Source organism: Pseudophryne corroboree, chromosome 5 (assembly GCF_028390025.1).
Source record: "Pseudophryne corroboree isolate aPseCor3 chromosome 5, aPseCor3.hap2, whole genome shotgun sequence".
Lineage (NCBI taxonomy): Eukaryota > Metazoa > Chordata > Amphibia > Anura > Myobatrachidae > Pseudophryne > Pseudophryne corroboree.
Genome location: NC_086448.1, coordinates 76065337 through 76081623, shown reverse-complemented (window position 1 = coordinate 76081623; position 16287 = coordinate 76065337). Strand labels below are relative to the sequence as shown.

Here is a 16287-nt window from a genome sequence, read left to right as displayed (position 1 = left end):
CAGGCCTGCCACAGAATGTGCAAGCTGAATTGTACTACAAATCCAACGAGCAATAGTCTGCTTAGAAGCAGGAGCACCCAGCTTATTGGGTGCATACAATATAAACAGCGAGTCAGATTTTCTGACTCCAGCCGTCCTGGAAACATATATTTTCAGGGCCCTGACTACATCCAGTAACTTGGAATCCTCAAAGTCCCCAGTAGCCGCAGGCACCACAATAGGTTGGTTTAGGTGAAACGCTGAAACCACCTTAGGGAGAAATTGAGGGCGAGTCCTCAATTCCGCCCTATCCGAATGAAATATCAGGTAAGGGCTTTTACAGGATAAAGCCGCTAATTCTGATACGCGCCTGGCTGAAGCCAGGGCCAACAGCATTACCACTTTCCATGTGAGATATTTTAAATCCACTGTGGCAAGTGGTTCGAACCAATGAGATTTTAGGAATCCCAAAACCACATTGAGATCCCAGGGTGCCACTGGAGGCACAAAGGGCGGCTGTATATGCAGTACCCCCTTTACAAAAGTCTGGACTTCAGGAACTGAAGCCAATTCTTTCTGGAAGAAAATCGACAAGGCCGAAATTTGAACCTTAATGGATCCTAATTTTAGGCCCATGGACAGTCCTGTTTGCAGGAAATGCAGGAAACGACCTAGTTGAAATTCCTCTGTCGGGGCCTTCCTGGCCTCGCACCACGCAACATATTTCCTCCAAATACGGTGATAATGTTGTGCAGTTACATCCTTCCTGGCTTTGATCAGGGTAGGAATGACTTCATCTGGAATGCCTTTTTCCTTCAGGATCCGGCGTTCAACCGCCATGCCGTCAAACGCAGCCGCGGTAAGTCTTGGAACAGACAGGGTCCTTGCTGAAGCAGGTCCCTTCTTTGAGGTAGAGGCCACGGATCCTCCGTGAGCATCTCTTGAAGTTCCGGGTACCAAGTCCTTCTTGGCCAATCCGGAGCCACGAGTATAGTTCTTACTCCTCTCCGTCTTATAATCCTCAGTATCTTGGGTATGAGAGGCAGAGGAGGGAACACATACACTGACTGGTACACCCACGGTGTTACCAGAGCGTCCACCGCTATTGCCTGAGGGTCCCTTGACCTGGCGCAATACCTGTCTAGTTTTTTGTTGAGGCGGGACGCCATCATGTCCACCTTTGGTTTTTCCCAACGGTTTACAATCAATTGGAAAACTTCTTTTTTTTTTTTTTTTGAAATAACGTTTTATTGATTATATAAGCATATAAACAAATAGATACAACGTTGTAACAATATAAGGCTGATTATGAGATATTATAATCAGGAGGGGGGGGGCACTAAATAGACATATCAATAAGCAATTGCCATGCTTGCCTCCATGTAGACAGATTACCTAAACGCTACAACTATCCATTAGAGTTAATAGAAGGGGTAAAAGAAACAGAAGGTATGAAGAGGGGGGGGAGGGAGAAGAGAGAGAAAGGTCGGCCAGTCCGAGCTACCGATGGATGCAAATTTCAGATGCAGATAGGGTCTAGTTAATATCCCAACTAATCAGCATCAATCATATAGAATGAGGCACTAGGTATTAGATGTTAAATGGTTGTCAATGGTGGTTCAGCGTTAAAATGCAAGGTCCATGGCGTCCATGTCTCAGTGAAAGAGAGTGGGGAGTCTCGAAGAGAAGCCGTAATTCGCTCTAACTTATATGTGAACCAAATTGCGTTAATAGTGGCGGTCATGGTAGGAGGGGCCACCGATTTCCAATTAGACGCTATTAGACACTTGGCCGTGTTCAGAATGTGTTTGATTAGGGCTCGTTGGTGGCGTGAGGTGCCAGGGATGGGGCGGGAAAGTAGTGAATAAAAGGGTGAGTCTGGCATGGTTAAGTGCGTAACTTCTAGAACCAATTTATGAATTTGTCTCCAATATTGGCGAATAGTTGGACAAGACCACCAAACATGCAACAAGGTTCCCCTGCAACCACATAATCTCCAGCACTCGTCCGAGCACGTTGGATAAATAGAGTGTAATCTAGTAGGGACCATGTACCAGCGATAATACAATTTATATGAGTTTTCGGCTATACGAACTGAGATAGAGCTTTTGGTAGTTTCCTGTCTAATATCCTCCCATTCCTCTACGGTTAAGGTCTCCCCCACCTCCCTCTCCCACGCCAACTCGTGACTCTCCTTGGGGGGGATATTGTGTAACAGTAACACTCGATATATGCGTGAAAGGAGTCCCTTCGCCAAGCGAGAGCCGCAACACCATATTTCTAGAGGGGTAGCTATGATGGGGTTGGTGGGTTTAGGGAGTGTTCCGTAGAAGTGTCTAATTTGTAAAAATTGGTAAAATACCGAGTGAGGAAGCGAGTAGCGGGATTGTAAATTTTCAAAGGATGGGAGTGAGGAAAGAGGGGCAATGTCCTGAAGGAAGAGAATATTGTGCGTTGTCCAATGATGAAATGCTGAGTGATTATTACCCGGTGGGAAGTGCGGGTTGTTCCATAAAGGAGTTAGGTAAGGGTTGTGGGATCGGAGTTGATAAAAGCGAGTGCAAAAATCCCACACTGACAAGGAAAAGCGCACCGTTGGCAAGAGTACAGTAGAGGCGGGTGGAAAACTTCTGGATGAAGTCCCCACTCTCCCGGGTGGAGATCGTGTCTGCTGAGAAAATCTGCTTCCCAGTTGTCCACTCCGGGAATGAACACTGCTGACAGTGCTATCACATGATTTTCCGCCCAGCGAAGAATCCTTGCAGCTTCTGCCATCGCTCTCCTGCTTCTTGTGCCGCCCTGTCTGTTTACGTGGGCGACTGCCGTGATGTTGTCCGACTGGATCAACACCGGCTGACCCTGAAGCAGAGGCCTTGCTTGACTTAGGGCATTGTAAATGGCCCTTAGTTCCAGGATATTTATGTGAAGTGACGTTTCCAGGCTTGACCACAAGCCCTGGAAATTTCTTCCCTGTGTGACTGGCTCCCCAGCCTCTCAGGCTGGCATCCGTGGTCACCAGGACCCAGTCCTGAATGCCGAATCTGCGGCCCTCTAGAAGATGAGCACTCTGCAACCACCAAAGGAGAGACACCCTTGTCCTCGGAGACAGGATTATCCGCTGATGCATCTGCAGATGCGATCTGGACCATTTGTCCAGCAGATCCCACTGAAAGGTTCTTGCGTGGAATCTGCCGAATGGAATCGCTTCGTAAGAAGCCACCATTTTTCCCAGGACCCTTGTGCATTGATGCACTGACACTTGGCCTGGTTTTAGGGGGTTCCTGACTAGCTCGGATAACTCTCTGGCTTTCTCCTCCGGGAGAAACACCTTTTTCTGGACTGTGTCCAGAATCATCCCTAGGAACAGCAGACGTGTCGTCGGAATCAGCTGCGATTTTGGAATATTTAGAATCCACCCGTGCTGTCGTAGCACTACTTGAAATAGTGCTACTCCGACCTCTAACTGTTCCCTGGACCTTGCCCTTATCAGGAGATCGTCCAAGTAAGGGATAATTAAGACGCCTTTTCTTCGAAGAAGAATCATCATTTCGGCCATTACCTTGGTAAAGACCCGGGGTGCCGTGGACAATCCAAACGGCAGCGTCTGAAACTGATAATGACAGTTCTGTACCACAAACCTGAGGTACCCTTGGTGAGAAGGGCAAATTGGGACATGGAGGTAAGCATCCTTGATGTCCAGAGACACCATATAGTCCCCTTCTTCCAGGTTCGCTATCACTGCTCTGAGTGACTCCATCTTGAATTTGAACCTTTGTATGTAAGTGTTCAAGGATTTCAGATTTAAAATAGGTCTCACCGAGCCGTCCGGCTTCGGCACCACAAACAGCGTGGAATAATACCCCTTTCCCTGTTGCAGGAGGGGTACCTTGATTATCACCTGCTGGGAATACAGCTTGTGAATGGCTTCCAATACCGCCTCCCTGTCGGAGGGAGACGTTGGTAAAGCAGACTTCAGGAACCGGCGAGGGGGAGACGTCTCGAATTCCAATTTGTACCCCTGAGATACTACCTGCAGGATCCAGGGATCCACTTGCGAGTGAGCCCACTGCGCGCTGAAATTCTTGAGACGGCCCCCCACCGTGCCTGAGTCCGCTTGTAAGGCCCCAGCGTCATACTGAGGACTTGGCAGAAGCGGGGGAGGGCTTCTGTTCCTGGGAAGAGGCTGCCTGATGCAGTCTTTTTCCCCTTCCTCTGCCCCGGGGCAGAAATGAGTGGCCTTTTGCCCGCTTGCCCTTATGGGGACGAAAGGACTGAGCCTGAAAAGATGGTGTCTTTTTCTGCTGAGAGGTGACCTGGGGTAAAAAGGTGGATTTCCCAGCCGTTGCCGTGGCCACCAGGTCCGATAGACCAACCCCAAATAACTCCTCCCCTTTATACGGCAATACTTCCATATGCCGTTTGGAATCCGCATCACCTGACCACTGTCGCGTCCATAACCCTCTTCTGGCAGAAATGGACAGCGCACTTACTCTTGATGCCAGAGTGCAAATATCCCTCTGTGCATCTCGCATATATAGAAATGCATCCTTTAAATGCTCTATAGTCAATAATATACTGTCCCTATCCAGGGTATCAATATTTTCAGTCAGGGAATCCGACCAAGCCACCCCAGCACTGCACATCCAGGCTGAGGCGATTGCTGGTCGCAGTATAACACCAGTATGTGTGTATATACTTTTTTAGGATATTTTCCAGCATCCTATCAGCTGGTTCCTTGAGGGCGGCCGTATCAGGAAACAGTAACGCCACTTGTTTTGATAAGCGTGTGAGCGCTTTATCTACCCTAGGGGGTGTTTCCCAACGCGCCCTAACCTCTTTTAATTCATCCGATTCAGGAAAAACTACGGGTAGTTTTTTCACACCCCACATAATACCCTTTTTTGTGGTACTTGTAGTATCAGAAATGTTCAAAACCTCCTTCATTGCCGTGATCATGTAACGTGTGGCCCTACTGGAAATCACGTTTGTTTCCTCACCGTCGACACGCTTTAGAGCCCCTGACGGTGTTTGAGACGCCTGGACAGGTACTAACTGATTTGCCGGCTGTCTCATGTCGTCAACAGTCTTTTGTAAAGTGCTGACGCTATCACGTAATTCCTTCCATAAGACCATCCAGTCAGGTGTCGACTCCCTAGGGGGTGACATCACTATTACAGGCAATTGCTCCGCCTCCACACCATTTTCCTCCTCATACATGTCGACACAAACGTACCGACACACAGCACACACACAGGGAATGCTCTGATAGAGGACAGGACCCCACTAGCCCTTTGGGGAGACAGAGGGAGAGTTTGCCAGCACACACCAGAGCGCTATATATAATGTATAGGGACAACCTTGTATAAGTGTTTCTCCCTAATATAGCTGCTGTATAGATTCTTATGCCAATTTAGTGCCCCCCCTCTCTTGTTTTACCCTGTTTCTGTAGTGCAGGACTGCAGGGGAGAGTCAGGGAGACGTCCTTCCAGCGGAGCTGTGAGGGAAAATGGCGCTTGTGTGCTGAGGAGATAGGCTCCGCCCCCTTCTCGGCGGCCTTTCTCCCGCTTTTTTAAGGAAAACTGGCAGGGGTTAAATGCATCCATATAGCCCAGGAGCTATATGTGATGTATTTTTTGCCATCCAAGGTGTTTTTATTGCGTCTCAGGGCGCCCCCCCCCAGCGCCCTGCACCCTCAGTGACCGGAGTGTGAAGTGTGCTGAGAGCAATGGCGCACAGCTGCGGTGCTGTGCGCTACCTTATTGAAGACAGGACGTCTTCTGCCGCCGATTTTCCGGACCTCTTCTGTCTTCTGGCTCTGTAAGGGGGCCGGCGGCGCGGCTCTGGGACCTATCCATGGCTGGGCCTGTGATCGGTCCCTCTGGAGCTAATGTCCAGTAGCCTAAGAAGCCCAATCCACTCTGCACGCAGGTGAGTTCGCTTCTTCTCCCCTTAGTCCCTCGATGCAGTGAGCCTGTTGCCAGCAGGACTCACTGAAAATAAAAAACCTAACAAACTTTTTCACTAAGCAGCTCAGGAGAGCCCCTAGTGTGCACCCTTCTCGTTCGGGCACAAAAATCTAACTGAGGCTTGGAGGAGGGTCATAGGGGGAGGAGCCAGTGCACACCAGGTAGTACTAAAGCTTTCTTTAGATGTGCCCAGTCTCCTGCGGAGCCGCTATTCCCCATGGTCCTTACGGAGTCCCCAGCATCCACTTAGGACGTTAGAGAAAGTAGAGTTACAACATAAGGTACTTAAGCCACAGTAAAAGTCCAATATTTTTAATACTGTAATACATTGTAAAGGTTCACAATGTATGTCAAGGTGAAAAAGTATTCACAAAGGCATGGATACCATTTGACAGTAGCCAGAGCGTGTACTGGAGTGGGCAGTAGCCAGAGCGTGGGCTGGAGTGGACAGTAGCCAGAGCGTGGGCTGGAGTGGGCAGTAGCCAGAGCGTGGGCTGGAGTGGGCAGTAGCCAGAGCGTGGGCTGGAGTGGGCAGTAGCCAGAGCGTGTACTGGAGTGGACAGTAGCCAGAGCGTGGGCTGGAGTGGGCAGTAGCCAGAGCGTGGGCTGGAGTGGACAGTAGCCAGAGCGTGGACAATAGCCAGAACATGGACTGGAGTGGACAGCAGCAAGAGAGTGGACTGGGGTGGACAGCAGCCTGAGCATGTACTGAGGTGGACAGCAGCCAGAGCGTGGACTGAGGCGGACAGCAGCCAGAGCATGGACTGAGGCGGACAGCAGCCAGAGCATGGACTGGAGTGGACAGTAGCCAAAGCATGAACTGGAGTGGACAGTAGCCACAGCGTGGACTGGAGTGGACAGTAGCCACAGCGTGGACTGGATTGGTCAGTAGCTACAGCATGGGCTGTATTGGACAGTAGGCAGAGTATATAATCAGTATTGTGTGTAAAATAAATGTATCTATAATAGTGCAATTTACATAGTATGCCTCCTGACAGTACAAGTATTCTTTATGCATATTCATCATGTAAATATGATCTATAGAAGAAAAGGCTGGATCGCAGTTGGTAAAAACTTTAGTGACTTACCATGCAGAGGTCTTTGTAAGGCAGTTTCTGAAATTTTGTATCCGTGTTTCCAGCGCACAGCTCCACATATCCCAGGACTACCTGAAAGACTGTGTTGTGGATGGCCTGAGTGAAGTGCATGTGCAACTGGTCCATTGCAGTCTGAAAGGGAAATAAAGCAAAGCAATATTAACTTTGGTCATTTCTTTACACATGCGCCACCCACTCTTGACACAACCCAGAAAATGTCATCAGACCCACTTCAACAATAGTAGATTTACAGGGTCAGTTCCCAGGGTTGTATCAGTATTATTAAAGAGACAACAAAAACTCAGAGAATAATTATTGCCACCAAATTATTGTCATTACAAAAAAAAAACCTACCCCCAGATCGTTGTGTGGGAGTGCTACAGCCAAAACTCAATACCTTAAGTAAAATAAAACTGATCAATAGAAATATTCTAATTCAATATATTTCCAATATTATGTTGGATATGACTGTATATAATTGTATTTTGACAAAAGAAGAAGATGGCGAAGAAGAAAACTAAGAAGAAAAAAAACATGCTATTCAATTTGATTTATTCATACCACACGGAATACATAGGTAGACCGGCAGACGGGAAGCTGGCTGTCACTATATCGACAGCGCCATCCCATCATCCAGAATCCCGGTAGTGAGTACACATGCCACGCTTTGAGAACGGTTGCGAGCTTTGCGTGGACCTATTACCCGAGTGGGAATATAACCTGTGGTGAGCAAAGCTCGCCACCGGACCAGAAGCATGGCGAGTGCGGCGAGCCCGCAAGGGGACACTCTGCCTCGCTGCTGGGATTCCGGATGACGGGATGCTGCTGTCGGTATAGTGACAGCCAGCATCCTGTCTGCCGGTCTCCCGTATGTATTCCCTGCGGTAGGTACTAATATCGTAATTAAATCTGGAATTTAAAAAAAAACAAAATCATATAAATATGCAGACGTTTTAAAATTCAGTTATGTTAAAAATCATCCTTTTGACCACCATCATTTACCCTGCTGGTCTGGATTCTGACGTCAGCATCCTGAACGCCGGGATACCGACAGGTGGTATATTAACCGCATCCCTACCACGGTGCTTCTTCTATCAATATTAATTGCATGTTAAGGTGATTTTTAAGAGTGACATTTCTATAATGCCGTTGCCTGAGCAGGGTAAATCATATATCAAATTAAACCTCTTGGCCTGTAGATTTATATTAACGTTGTGATCAGCTGCTTTGTGGCAAAACGTCCGCCAGCCAATTACAAAGCATTACCACTGAGCTCCTTGAAAATGTGACAGGGGGGTGCCGTGGATGGGGCCCGGAGGTACTGCGAGTGGAGGAGGGGCGGGTAATGCTTCTCCTGCTGGAAGTAGCTAAGCTGCTGTCCTCCCTTTGGCAGTGGCTCTCCCGTAGAATCGCACAGCAGCAAAGCAACCAGTCACTATTGTTAGCGTCGCATTACAGGGAAGAAGATGCACTCAATAAACTACAGCTCCCAGCAGGCCTTAGCGCCGGAATGCTTCGGCACTAAGGGCTGCTGAGAGCTGTAGTTTATTTAGTGCGTGTACTTCTCTGTAATGCAGGCGCTAACAATAGTGACTGGCTGGCAGAACTGACTAACTCGTTGAATCAATGTAAAAGGTGAGAGTGCTGTGCAGTGTCAGTGACACTGCACACCCACTGCACTGCTCAGCACTGTCACCTTTTACATTGATTCAGCATCCAGACATTACCCTCTGCGATATCACCCACTCTATCCGTTACATTAACCATCTCGGGGCTTCCAGGCCGGCAGCCCAGGTGCCGTGTTGCGCAGTCAGGGCCTCTGGTGATCTGGGCGCGGCTGTGGCAGGGAGGCACTTCTGTGACATCACACGTAGAGGAGGCTCCGGGTCTCAGAGAGTATCCGGTGCAGGGAGGGCTATGAAAGCCTTCTGCTGCCCCGCTTTCATACACATCTATGCCAATGGCCGCGGCAGCTTTTGTTCCACCTGCGCCGTGGCTAGGGAGTGGGGATTGTTGATGCCGGAGGGGGCAGGCGGACTGGCAGCAAGACATAGGACGCTGCAGTAAAAGGATTTCCCCCCCCCCCTATCTAAAGAGCAGAGACTTACTTCATACCCTCCAACTGTACCTTTTTGTACCTATGGTCTGTACCGATTTTTAGCTCTCCAAAATTCCACTGAAAGTATATGAAAAGGGGCGTGGCCACACCACTATACCCGTGGCCACGCCCCCTTTTCGAATTTACTTTTTGTGTGTAAATTATTGGAGGGTATGTTGCTGTAGATGCAGTAGGCCTATTTTGGGGTGTGGGCCTGGAGCTGCAGCTCCATTGTTAATCCTGCTCTGGGAACACACAGCAGTCAAAGGGCAGAGCCTCCCATTGGATGTAACCTGTGTGGGAGGGCGTTTTTCTCGCCCAATCAGCTGTGGACTGGGTGTGATAGACCTGCCGCTAACCCAATGAGAGCTTATAGCCACGCCCAGTGTTATACACACAGTCACAGATCTGGGCTATTATATAGGAGATTACCACCACAATGCATCTACTGTGTATCCGAGTGTCAGGCTCCGTGTTTCCTCTGCAGGACTGTACGTGTTTCAGTTACACTTATACCAGTCTCTGGCAGCCTCCATACAACTGCTGCAGTGCACAATGCCATTACTAATCTCAGGGACATGTTCAGTCAGACAGGATCAAAGCACCATTCCCAAGCGTAGAAGCAATTTTAATTTGAATCACACAGGTGCAGGTAATTGAACAGTGGATGCCATTTATTTTCCAATTCAGATGTTCTTATCTCTTAAGAGCAGGTTTCCATTCCTTGGTACTTGGAAAACAGCAGCCTGGTGTTTTAAGCCATAAATATAGGACAGCAGACTTCCCTTGTTACACCAGGTTGCCAAAGTGCGGCTTCTGAATGAAGAAGACATTTTGTGTGCTGGACCAATATCCAGTAGAATGCAGCCAATCAAATCACCAGTAAGTAATGACATCATTGGCTCATGTGACACTCTATGACCCTAATCTTGAACCAAAGTCATTGCACTATGATCACTGATCACGCAAAGCCATTTAACGAGTAAAGGCAATGATTATATTAATTAAGGAACTGCAATACTCTACGTATTAATACCATGAAACATAAAACAGTACTTATCAGCCAATCAACTCCTAACGATCATGTTACAGACGGTGGTAACCTGTGCCGAGTGCAGCGGTAGCGGAGCGAGGCACCTTGCCCGAAGCATGGCGAGCGAAGCGAGCCATGCGAGGTGCACTAATTGGGGTTGCACTAACTGGGGTTCCATGTTACTTTACGAAGAAAACGACACCAAAAAGAGTAAAAAAAACAAACCATGTCGACCTTTTGACCTGTCGACCTAGTACATGTCGACCTAATGACCGTGTCGACCTATTGCCTCTGTAGACCTAATGCATGTCGACCTTCCATGGTCGACCTAATGACTGTCGACCTAAGTTGAGTCAACCCAACGACCCATACCCTAGCCAGAATACTGAAACCCACTTTATATTGCTGCTCTCTAGGGGATGTAGTTCTTATGCGACAGGAGATCGCCGGTCACATTACCGGCACCTACATCCCGCTCCCCCTAAACCAGACAGTCGGCCTGCCGGCTAGCAGGGACAATTCCCACTAATGGGTGTCCACGACACCCATAGGAGTGGGAATAGAACCTATGGCGAGTGCTGCGAGCCCGCAAGAGGACTCATTGTGATCGCCCGCGCCCCCCCCCCCCCCCCCCATCATTCCACAGCCGGGATGCTGATCGACGGGATCCCGGTCGCCGGTAAACCATACCCAAACCCTCTCTAGTTTCTGCAATCAAAGCATCTCAAATTAATGGACGTTCTTTAATAACAATTCAACTCTTTTTAGCAAAAGATTCCCTTTTACCCTAACTTTTTATCTTTTTGTAGAATTTATAATGGAATCGCCTGCAGACAATGGTTAGAAGATTAACAGTTACAGCCTCAGTCTTATCAAGATTTCGCATCCAGATAGCCAATGTTTATATCTTTTGTATTTCCCTGTGTGAAGCCTAATCATGCATAACTCTTGGAAGGAACTCAGCAGTATGCAATATATTAAGAAAATGAAAAAGTTGTGTTAGTAAAAGACATGTCAGGGAGAAGGTCGTCCCCAAAGCAGAAGACAATTCGGCATTAAGAAGTTTCTTCAAATACATTTCTTACAAAATACAAGCATCAGAGGAGCACAAGAAACAAGCAGTTCTCATACAAACCCTTGAGTTGCCCCTGCCTTGGAAAGAAAGTGAGCTCATAATCAATTCAAAAACTTACATCGAAGCTCAAAAAATTATTCCTAAAAGTTGTATCTTAAAGATACATTTATGAAATTATTGGATATAATGTGCTTAAGAGGTTTATCAACGTCACTACTTTATCAACCTTATACTTTCAAAATGCAAGTTGGGGAAAGTGTAAAGGGCAAATATCAAGGCAATTCCTCGTTTTGCTGATGACTTGGTCAAGGGATCAAGGAAATCCAACATGCTGGAAATCCTCGATTAGCTCAATTAGACCCCAAAATGATAAGGATTGGTGAGTCAGGGCTTTTAACGTGCAGTATTTTGTGTATTCCCCTATGGATTGTCGATCCCAGCCTACTGCTGATGGGCGGATCGGAACTGGCAGAATGGAGAATCAGGCCCCGCATCAGATACGCTCAATGCAAAAAGGATACAAATGGATTTACAGTCAACTTACACCAGGCCGTATATGTGCCAAATAGATAAATAAAACAAAAAAAGCTAATGTGCTGTCAAAGTCAAAAATATTACATAGAGAGAACATACAAACCACACACACATTTAAGTCGCTATACTTGCAAATATGCGCAGCGAGCACAGCAATATATGGAAACACACGCATTTGCTCGGACATGGCACGGAGATGGATTCAGCGCTTGTTTCATACAGTACATGGTTATAATAATGTCAAGCACCAGACATCATGGAGATTTAGAATTGGCTGATGAATTGATGTCATGAATATGTATTATCTGAACAGAACCAGATGCGCCCATCATGTTTGGTATTGAAGCAAGCAGAATGATGTGTGGGTTAGTTTGATGCTGGTTGTGAAGTTGTGGGACATTGCAGCGGATAGATATGATTATATGTATAAAAGCTAAGATCACTTTGTTAAGAACAATGGATGATCAAGCCAACCTTTTACTAAGATTTTCAGGGCTGAACCTGATTAACATATACAAAGGAGAGAGAGAGACCCCTCCCCTAGGAACAGACACACAGGAGGATAGTTCCTGTCTGGGGGGTTGGGGGTCAGTGTTGCTGGTGGCCTCAGAGAACAGATGTAATGAAGCTACACTCAGAACAAAGCTCTCAGAAGCATGGCTGGATCATCACCAGGCACCAAAGGCTAAGTATTGAATTCACATGGCTAGATAAGGAAATATAGACAGATTGCTTTCTGGTTTAAATAGGATATTGTAACTTGGTTGTGTGATTGTTGGGTGTTTGTGTGATAGATCTGGGAATCTGTGATGGTAGCTGGGACATTAGACAACCTGTAGCATAGCATTTGTGGTATTTGTTTGCCTATGGTGATTTAAAATAGATTGTACTGGTTAGTTATAATATATATCTTGTTAATCATAAATACCACCATGCAGTTGCGTTTGGGCATGTGCTTGTGGCAGTGGCGGGCTGAGATGTGTTGTTACATTGTGATCTGGTCTTGTGATGAATATGCTCTGGTTATTGAGATACTGAAGTTGTTTGGAATGTGAAAGTGAATAAGATGGTTCTAGGAAGTTGTTTGGAATGTGAAAGTGAATAAGATGGTTCTAGGAAGTTGTTTGGAATGTGAAAGTGAATAAGATGGTTCTAGGAAGTTGTTTGGAATGTGAAAGTGAATAAGATGGTTCTAGGAAGTTGTTTGGAATGTGAAAGTGAATAAGATGGTTCTAGGAAGTTGGATTGAAATTGTGAAAGGTGATTTAGATGGTTTGGAATTGCAAAATCAGAACATATGCATTGTTCTGAGGCTTGGACATTTTGGAATAAAATGGAGTCTTGTGTCTTCTGCTATGTGATTGTGGTGTAGCAGAGAGTGCCATGTGTTTGGACCTGCAAATCTAAAATGGCTGCTGCCGGGTATTTTCCCCTCCCCCTTTCAACCATGTGGTGCAGTCTTTGGAATCATGGGAGCTTTAATAAAATGGAGTCTAGCTTCTGTCCCATGCGGTATTGTAGGGTTGTGTATATAGGGACTGCCAGTATGGGTAAGGTCAAGTATTTTCTCCACAAAGATTCTCAGCATTGAATAACTGCGCAGCGATTGTTCCTCACATGTGTAAGCTTCGCTGCAATCATATTGTCTGTATTGTTATGGTGAGCCATTTCTCTCTCTCTCTCTCTCTCTCTTCTCCTCTTTCTCTCATTTTCCCTTAAACGTAATTGTATTGTATTGTATTTCCTGTGCAGTTATCTGGTTAGTTAGTCTATGTTATATTGGTAGTGTATAATTGTATTGTATTATTCTTTTGCAAGCATACCATCCATAATATATATATATAAGGCGTTAGACCCTAAGCCCAGGTATCTGTGTATTTCTTATAGTGTTAAGTACTCTCAGAGCGTCGGTGAAGCTCAAACAGCTTTTAAGTTAATAAGGTTACACTGTGTTGCATTTACACTCTACCACTACACAGAGGTTTACAGTATAAGTACATTCCTTAAGGTATAGTTAAGGGAGTACCCTTGCGGTACTTTTTGCGCCAATTGCGTACTGTGTTCTTTAACCTTTAACGTGTTTTTAATAAGATAAATATTTAGCTTTGTTAGATGGGGGCTCTGGTCCGCGATATCACGATCTTAATGATTACATTACAATGAGTACATTACAAACGCGGCTGTAATTGACCGGCTAATGATGGACATCTCGCAAAATGCTGAAAGAAAAAAAAAAAACCATCCACGTTAATGTATTGTGGTATCAGTAAGACGCTGATAGGAAATTTTAAGGGACAAGGCGTTTCTCATAATATTTAAGATGCTAAAATGTATTTTTATTGTCGCAAAACCAGGTTCAAATGGATCATATCGTGTTTGATTAAGATTAGATTGTTTATCTGTTTAAGTAGGTTTAAAAGTACATTTAAAAGTTACTTTGGGAGCTAGCATGGTGATTTTCTTTATGGCAGGAGAGGCCGCATGGTCTGTCCACCATTTTGTGTGACCCTCATGGAGGTGGAAGGGGGAGGAGCGGCCATTTTGGGAAGGTCAATATTTTATTTTTTTTGAACGGCTGATTTTCAGTTGACTCAGGAAATAATCAGCCATCCATTGTCAAAAAGAAATCATCATTTAATGAGTTTTTTTAATGCATTTATTTAATCTATATCATAGTCAATCATAAGTAATAGTGATTGGTACTTATATGTAAAATCTATATGCGTGTGCTTACATCAATGTATGTTATTAGATTAAATTTAGAATTGCATTTTCATCTGTGTACTTTCACATATCTCACCTTCCTGTTTGCCATTTGAATTGATAAACGTGCTAAGAGAGATTTGTCGCTATTTAAATAGTTAAAGTGTAAAAGTAATACATTAAGGGGTAAATTGTAAGACACACGCACAGCTTTACCTGAGATACAAGGAAAGACCTGTGTGGTGCTTGGTAGATGATTACAGTTAAAGATCATCTACATTGATAAACGTGCTAATTGTATTTTTGTGGCCAGCGTACACGTGTCTCTAACAAAAGACTGAGACTCGCGAACGCAACACAAAGGCCGACGCACGCAGCGTATATTACGCAACGGAGCGTCTGGGTACGCCCACCAAAACTCAAATCGCACAATAGCATTGTTCTAGTGGGGGCGGAATAGTATAGCCACGTGATCATAGCACAAATTGATTTCAGTTTCCAAAACTTAGTTTAAATACCTTACTTTACTGTAACGCCTCTGGGGAGAGCTATCAGACTACGGGAAATGATTTTTCTGATCAGAAAACTATAAGAATGATAGTGGGTTGAAAACGGTATGAGTGTATTGAATCCCGCTTTGTGGACTTTGTGATCTATGTGATAAAACGGTATTGAATTCCGCTTTGTGGACTTTGTGATCTGTGTGATCTTTAGTGGAACGTGATGAGCACGGTCTGAGTGAAAACGTGCAACAGAGTGTGATAAAGTTTTCGTTGTATTACGCTCTGGCTGTTTTGGAGCACAGTAGGGAGACTCCAATGATCCTACCATTTATGGGCAACAAGTGTCTATAAGGGGTACGATTGGACCGCACGGTTGTAGGTGTGACCAATAACGCAACGTGATACGAGGTAAATTGCCCTCATACGTGTTGTGGGAAGCACATGCAAGCGTGATTTGTGTAAAGAAAAAAAAAAAGGAAGAGAATTTTCACTGGTAAAATCTCTAGAGATAGGGCCTGCAACGGCTACACGTGTCTGCTAGAAGGCGGACCGGAGATACCCGGAGCAGAAGAAGCTGGTGGAAGAGCTTGGAAAACTCCCACCGTAGACTTCTGTGTTTGGTGCATTTTAGGAAGTTTTTCTGTGTTAAAAGAGGTCCACAATGGCAGCCAAGTGCACAACACAGGGACGTTCAGCAGTCAGGGTTCAGACTGCAGAGGCTTGCAGACCCCGAGGGTCTGCTCGGTTAGTAATGTGGGGGAAGTATGGTCCCCACACTGAGACCTTTTGTGATGAATGGACACGAATGACTGCGGGGGATAAAGCACCATTTCCTGGGATAGGTAGTTTTGACTCAGAGGTGTTGCATAATTTAAGGCGGAGGATCTGTCTCATAAAATCCTGGAAACGAGTTAAACATGATGATTGTTTGCAGTTATGGCAACAGGAAAGTGAAATGCAAAGAAATGTAACTTACATACCTAACTTTCATCTTGAGAGGAGAGACATGGCAATGGAGAGGATTATGGTTGCAGAGAAATGGCACAATGTTGTACGATAAAAATGCACTTAGTAACTGTATTAAGAATGAAAGTGTTAAATGTAATAATGTTTATGAAAATGAAAGTGTAAAAAATTACAAATGTTAACCTGTGCAAGTCGCACCCCATGTTAAACTTCCCTCAGGATTACCAACAAGAAAGTGAGCCCAGAACGATGTCGGCACCTCTTCCAGAAGCCATCCTACAAGACATCCAGGTGGACGCGACCAAATTGGTAAAGGCAATAATCAAACCCCCT

At 45.7% G+C, this 16287-nt stretch overlaps 1 protein-coding gene across 2 annotated transcripts in view; it reads right to left on the bottom strand.

Annotated features, from left to right (window-relative positions):
• The window catches only part of VPS50 (VPS50 subunit of EARP/GARPII complex), a 548228-nt gene that overhangs the window by 194440 nt on the left and 337501 nt on the right, over positions 1–16287 (bottom strand). For both annotated transcript variants that reach the window (XM_063921392.1, XM_063921391.1), the window contains exon 12: positions 7034–7174. In XM_063921392.1, coding sequence (XP_063777462.1) covers positions 7034–7174 — 141 coding nt within the window. The remainder of the gene's footprint in view (positions 1–7033; positions 7175–16287) is intronic.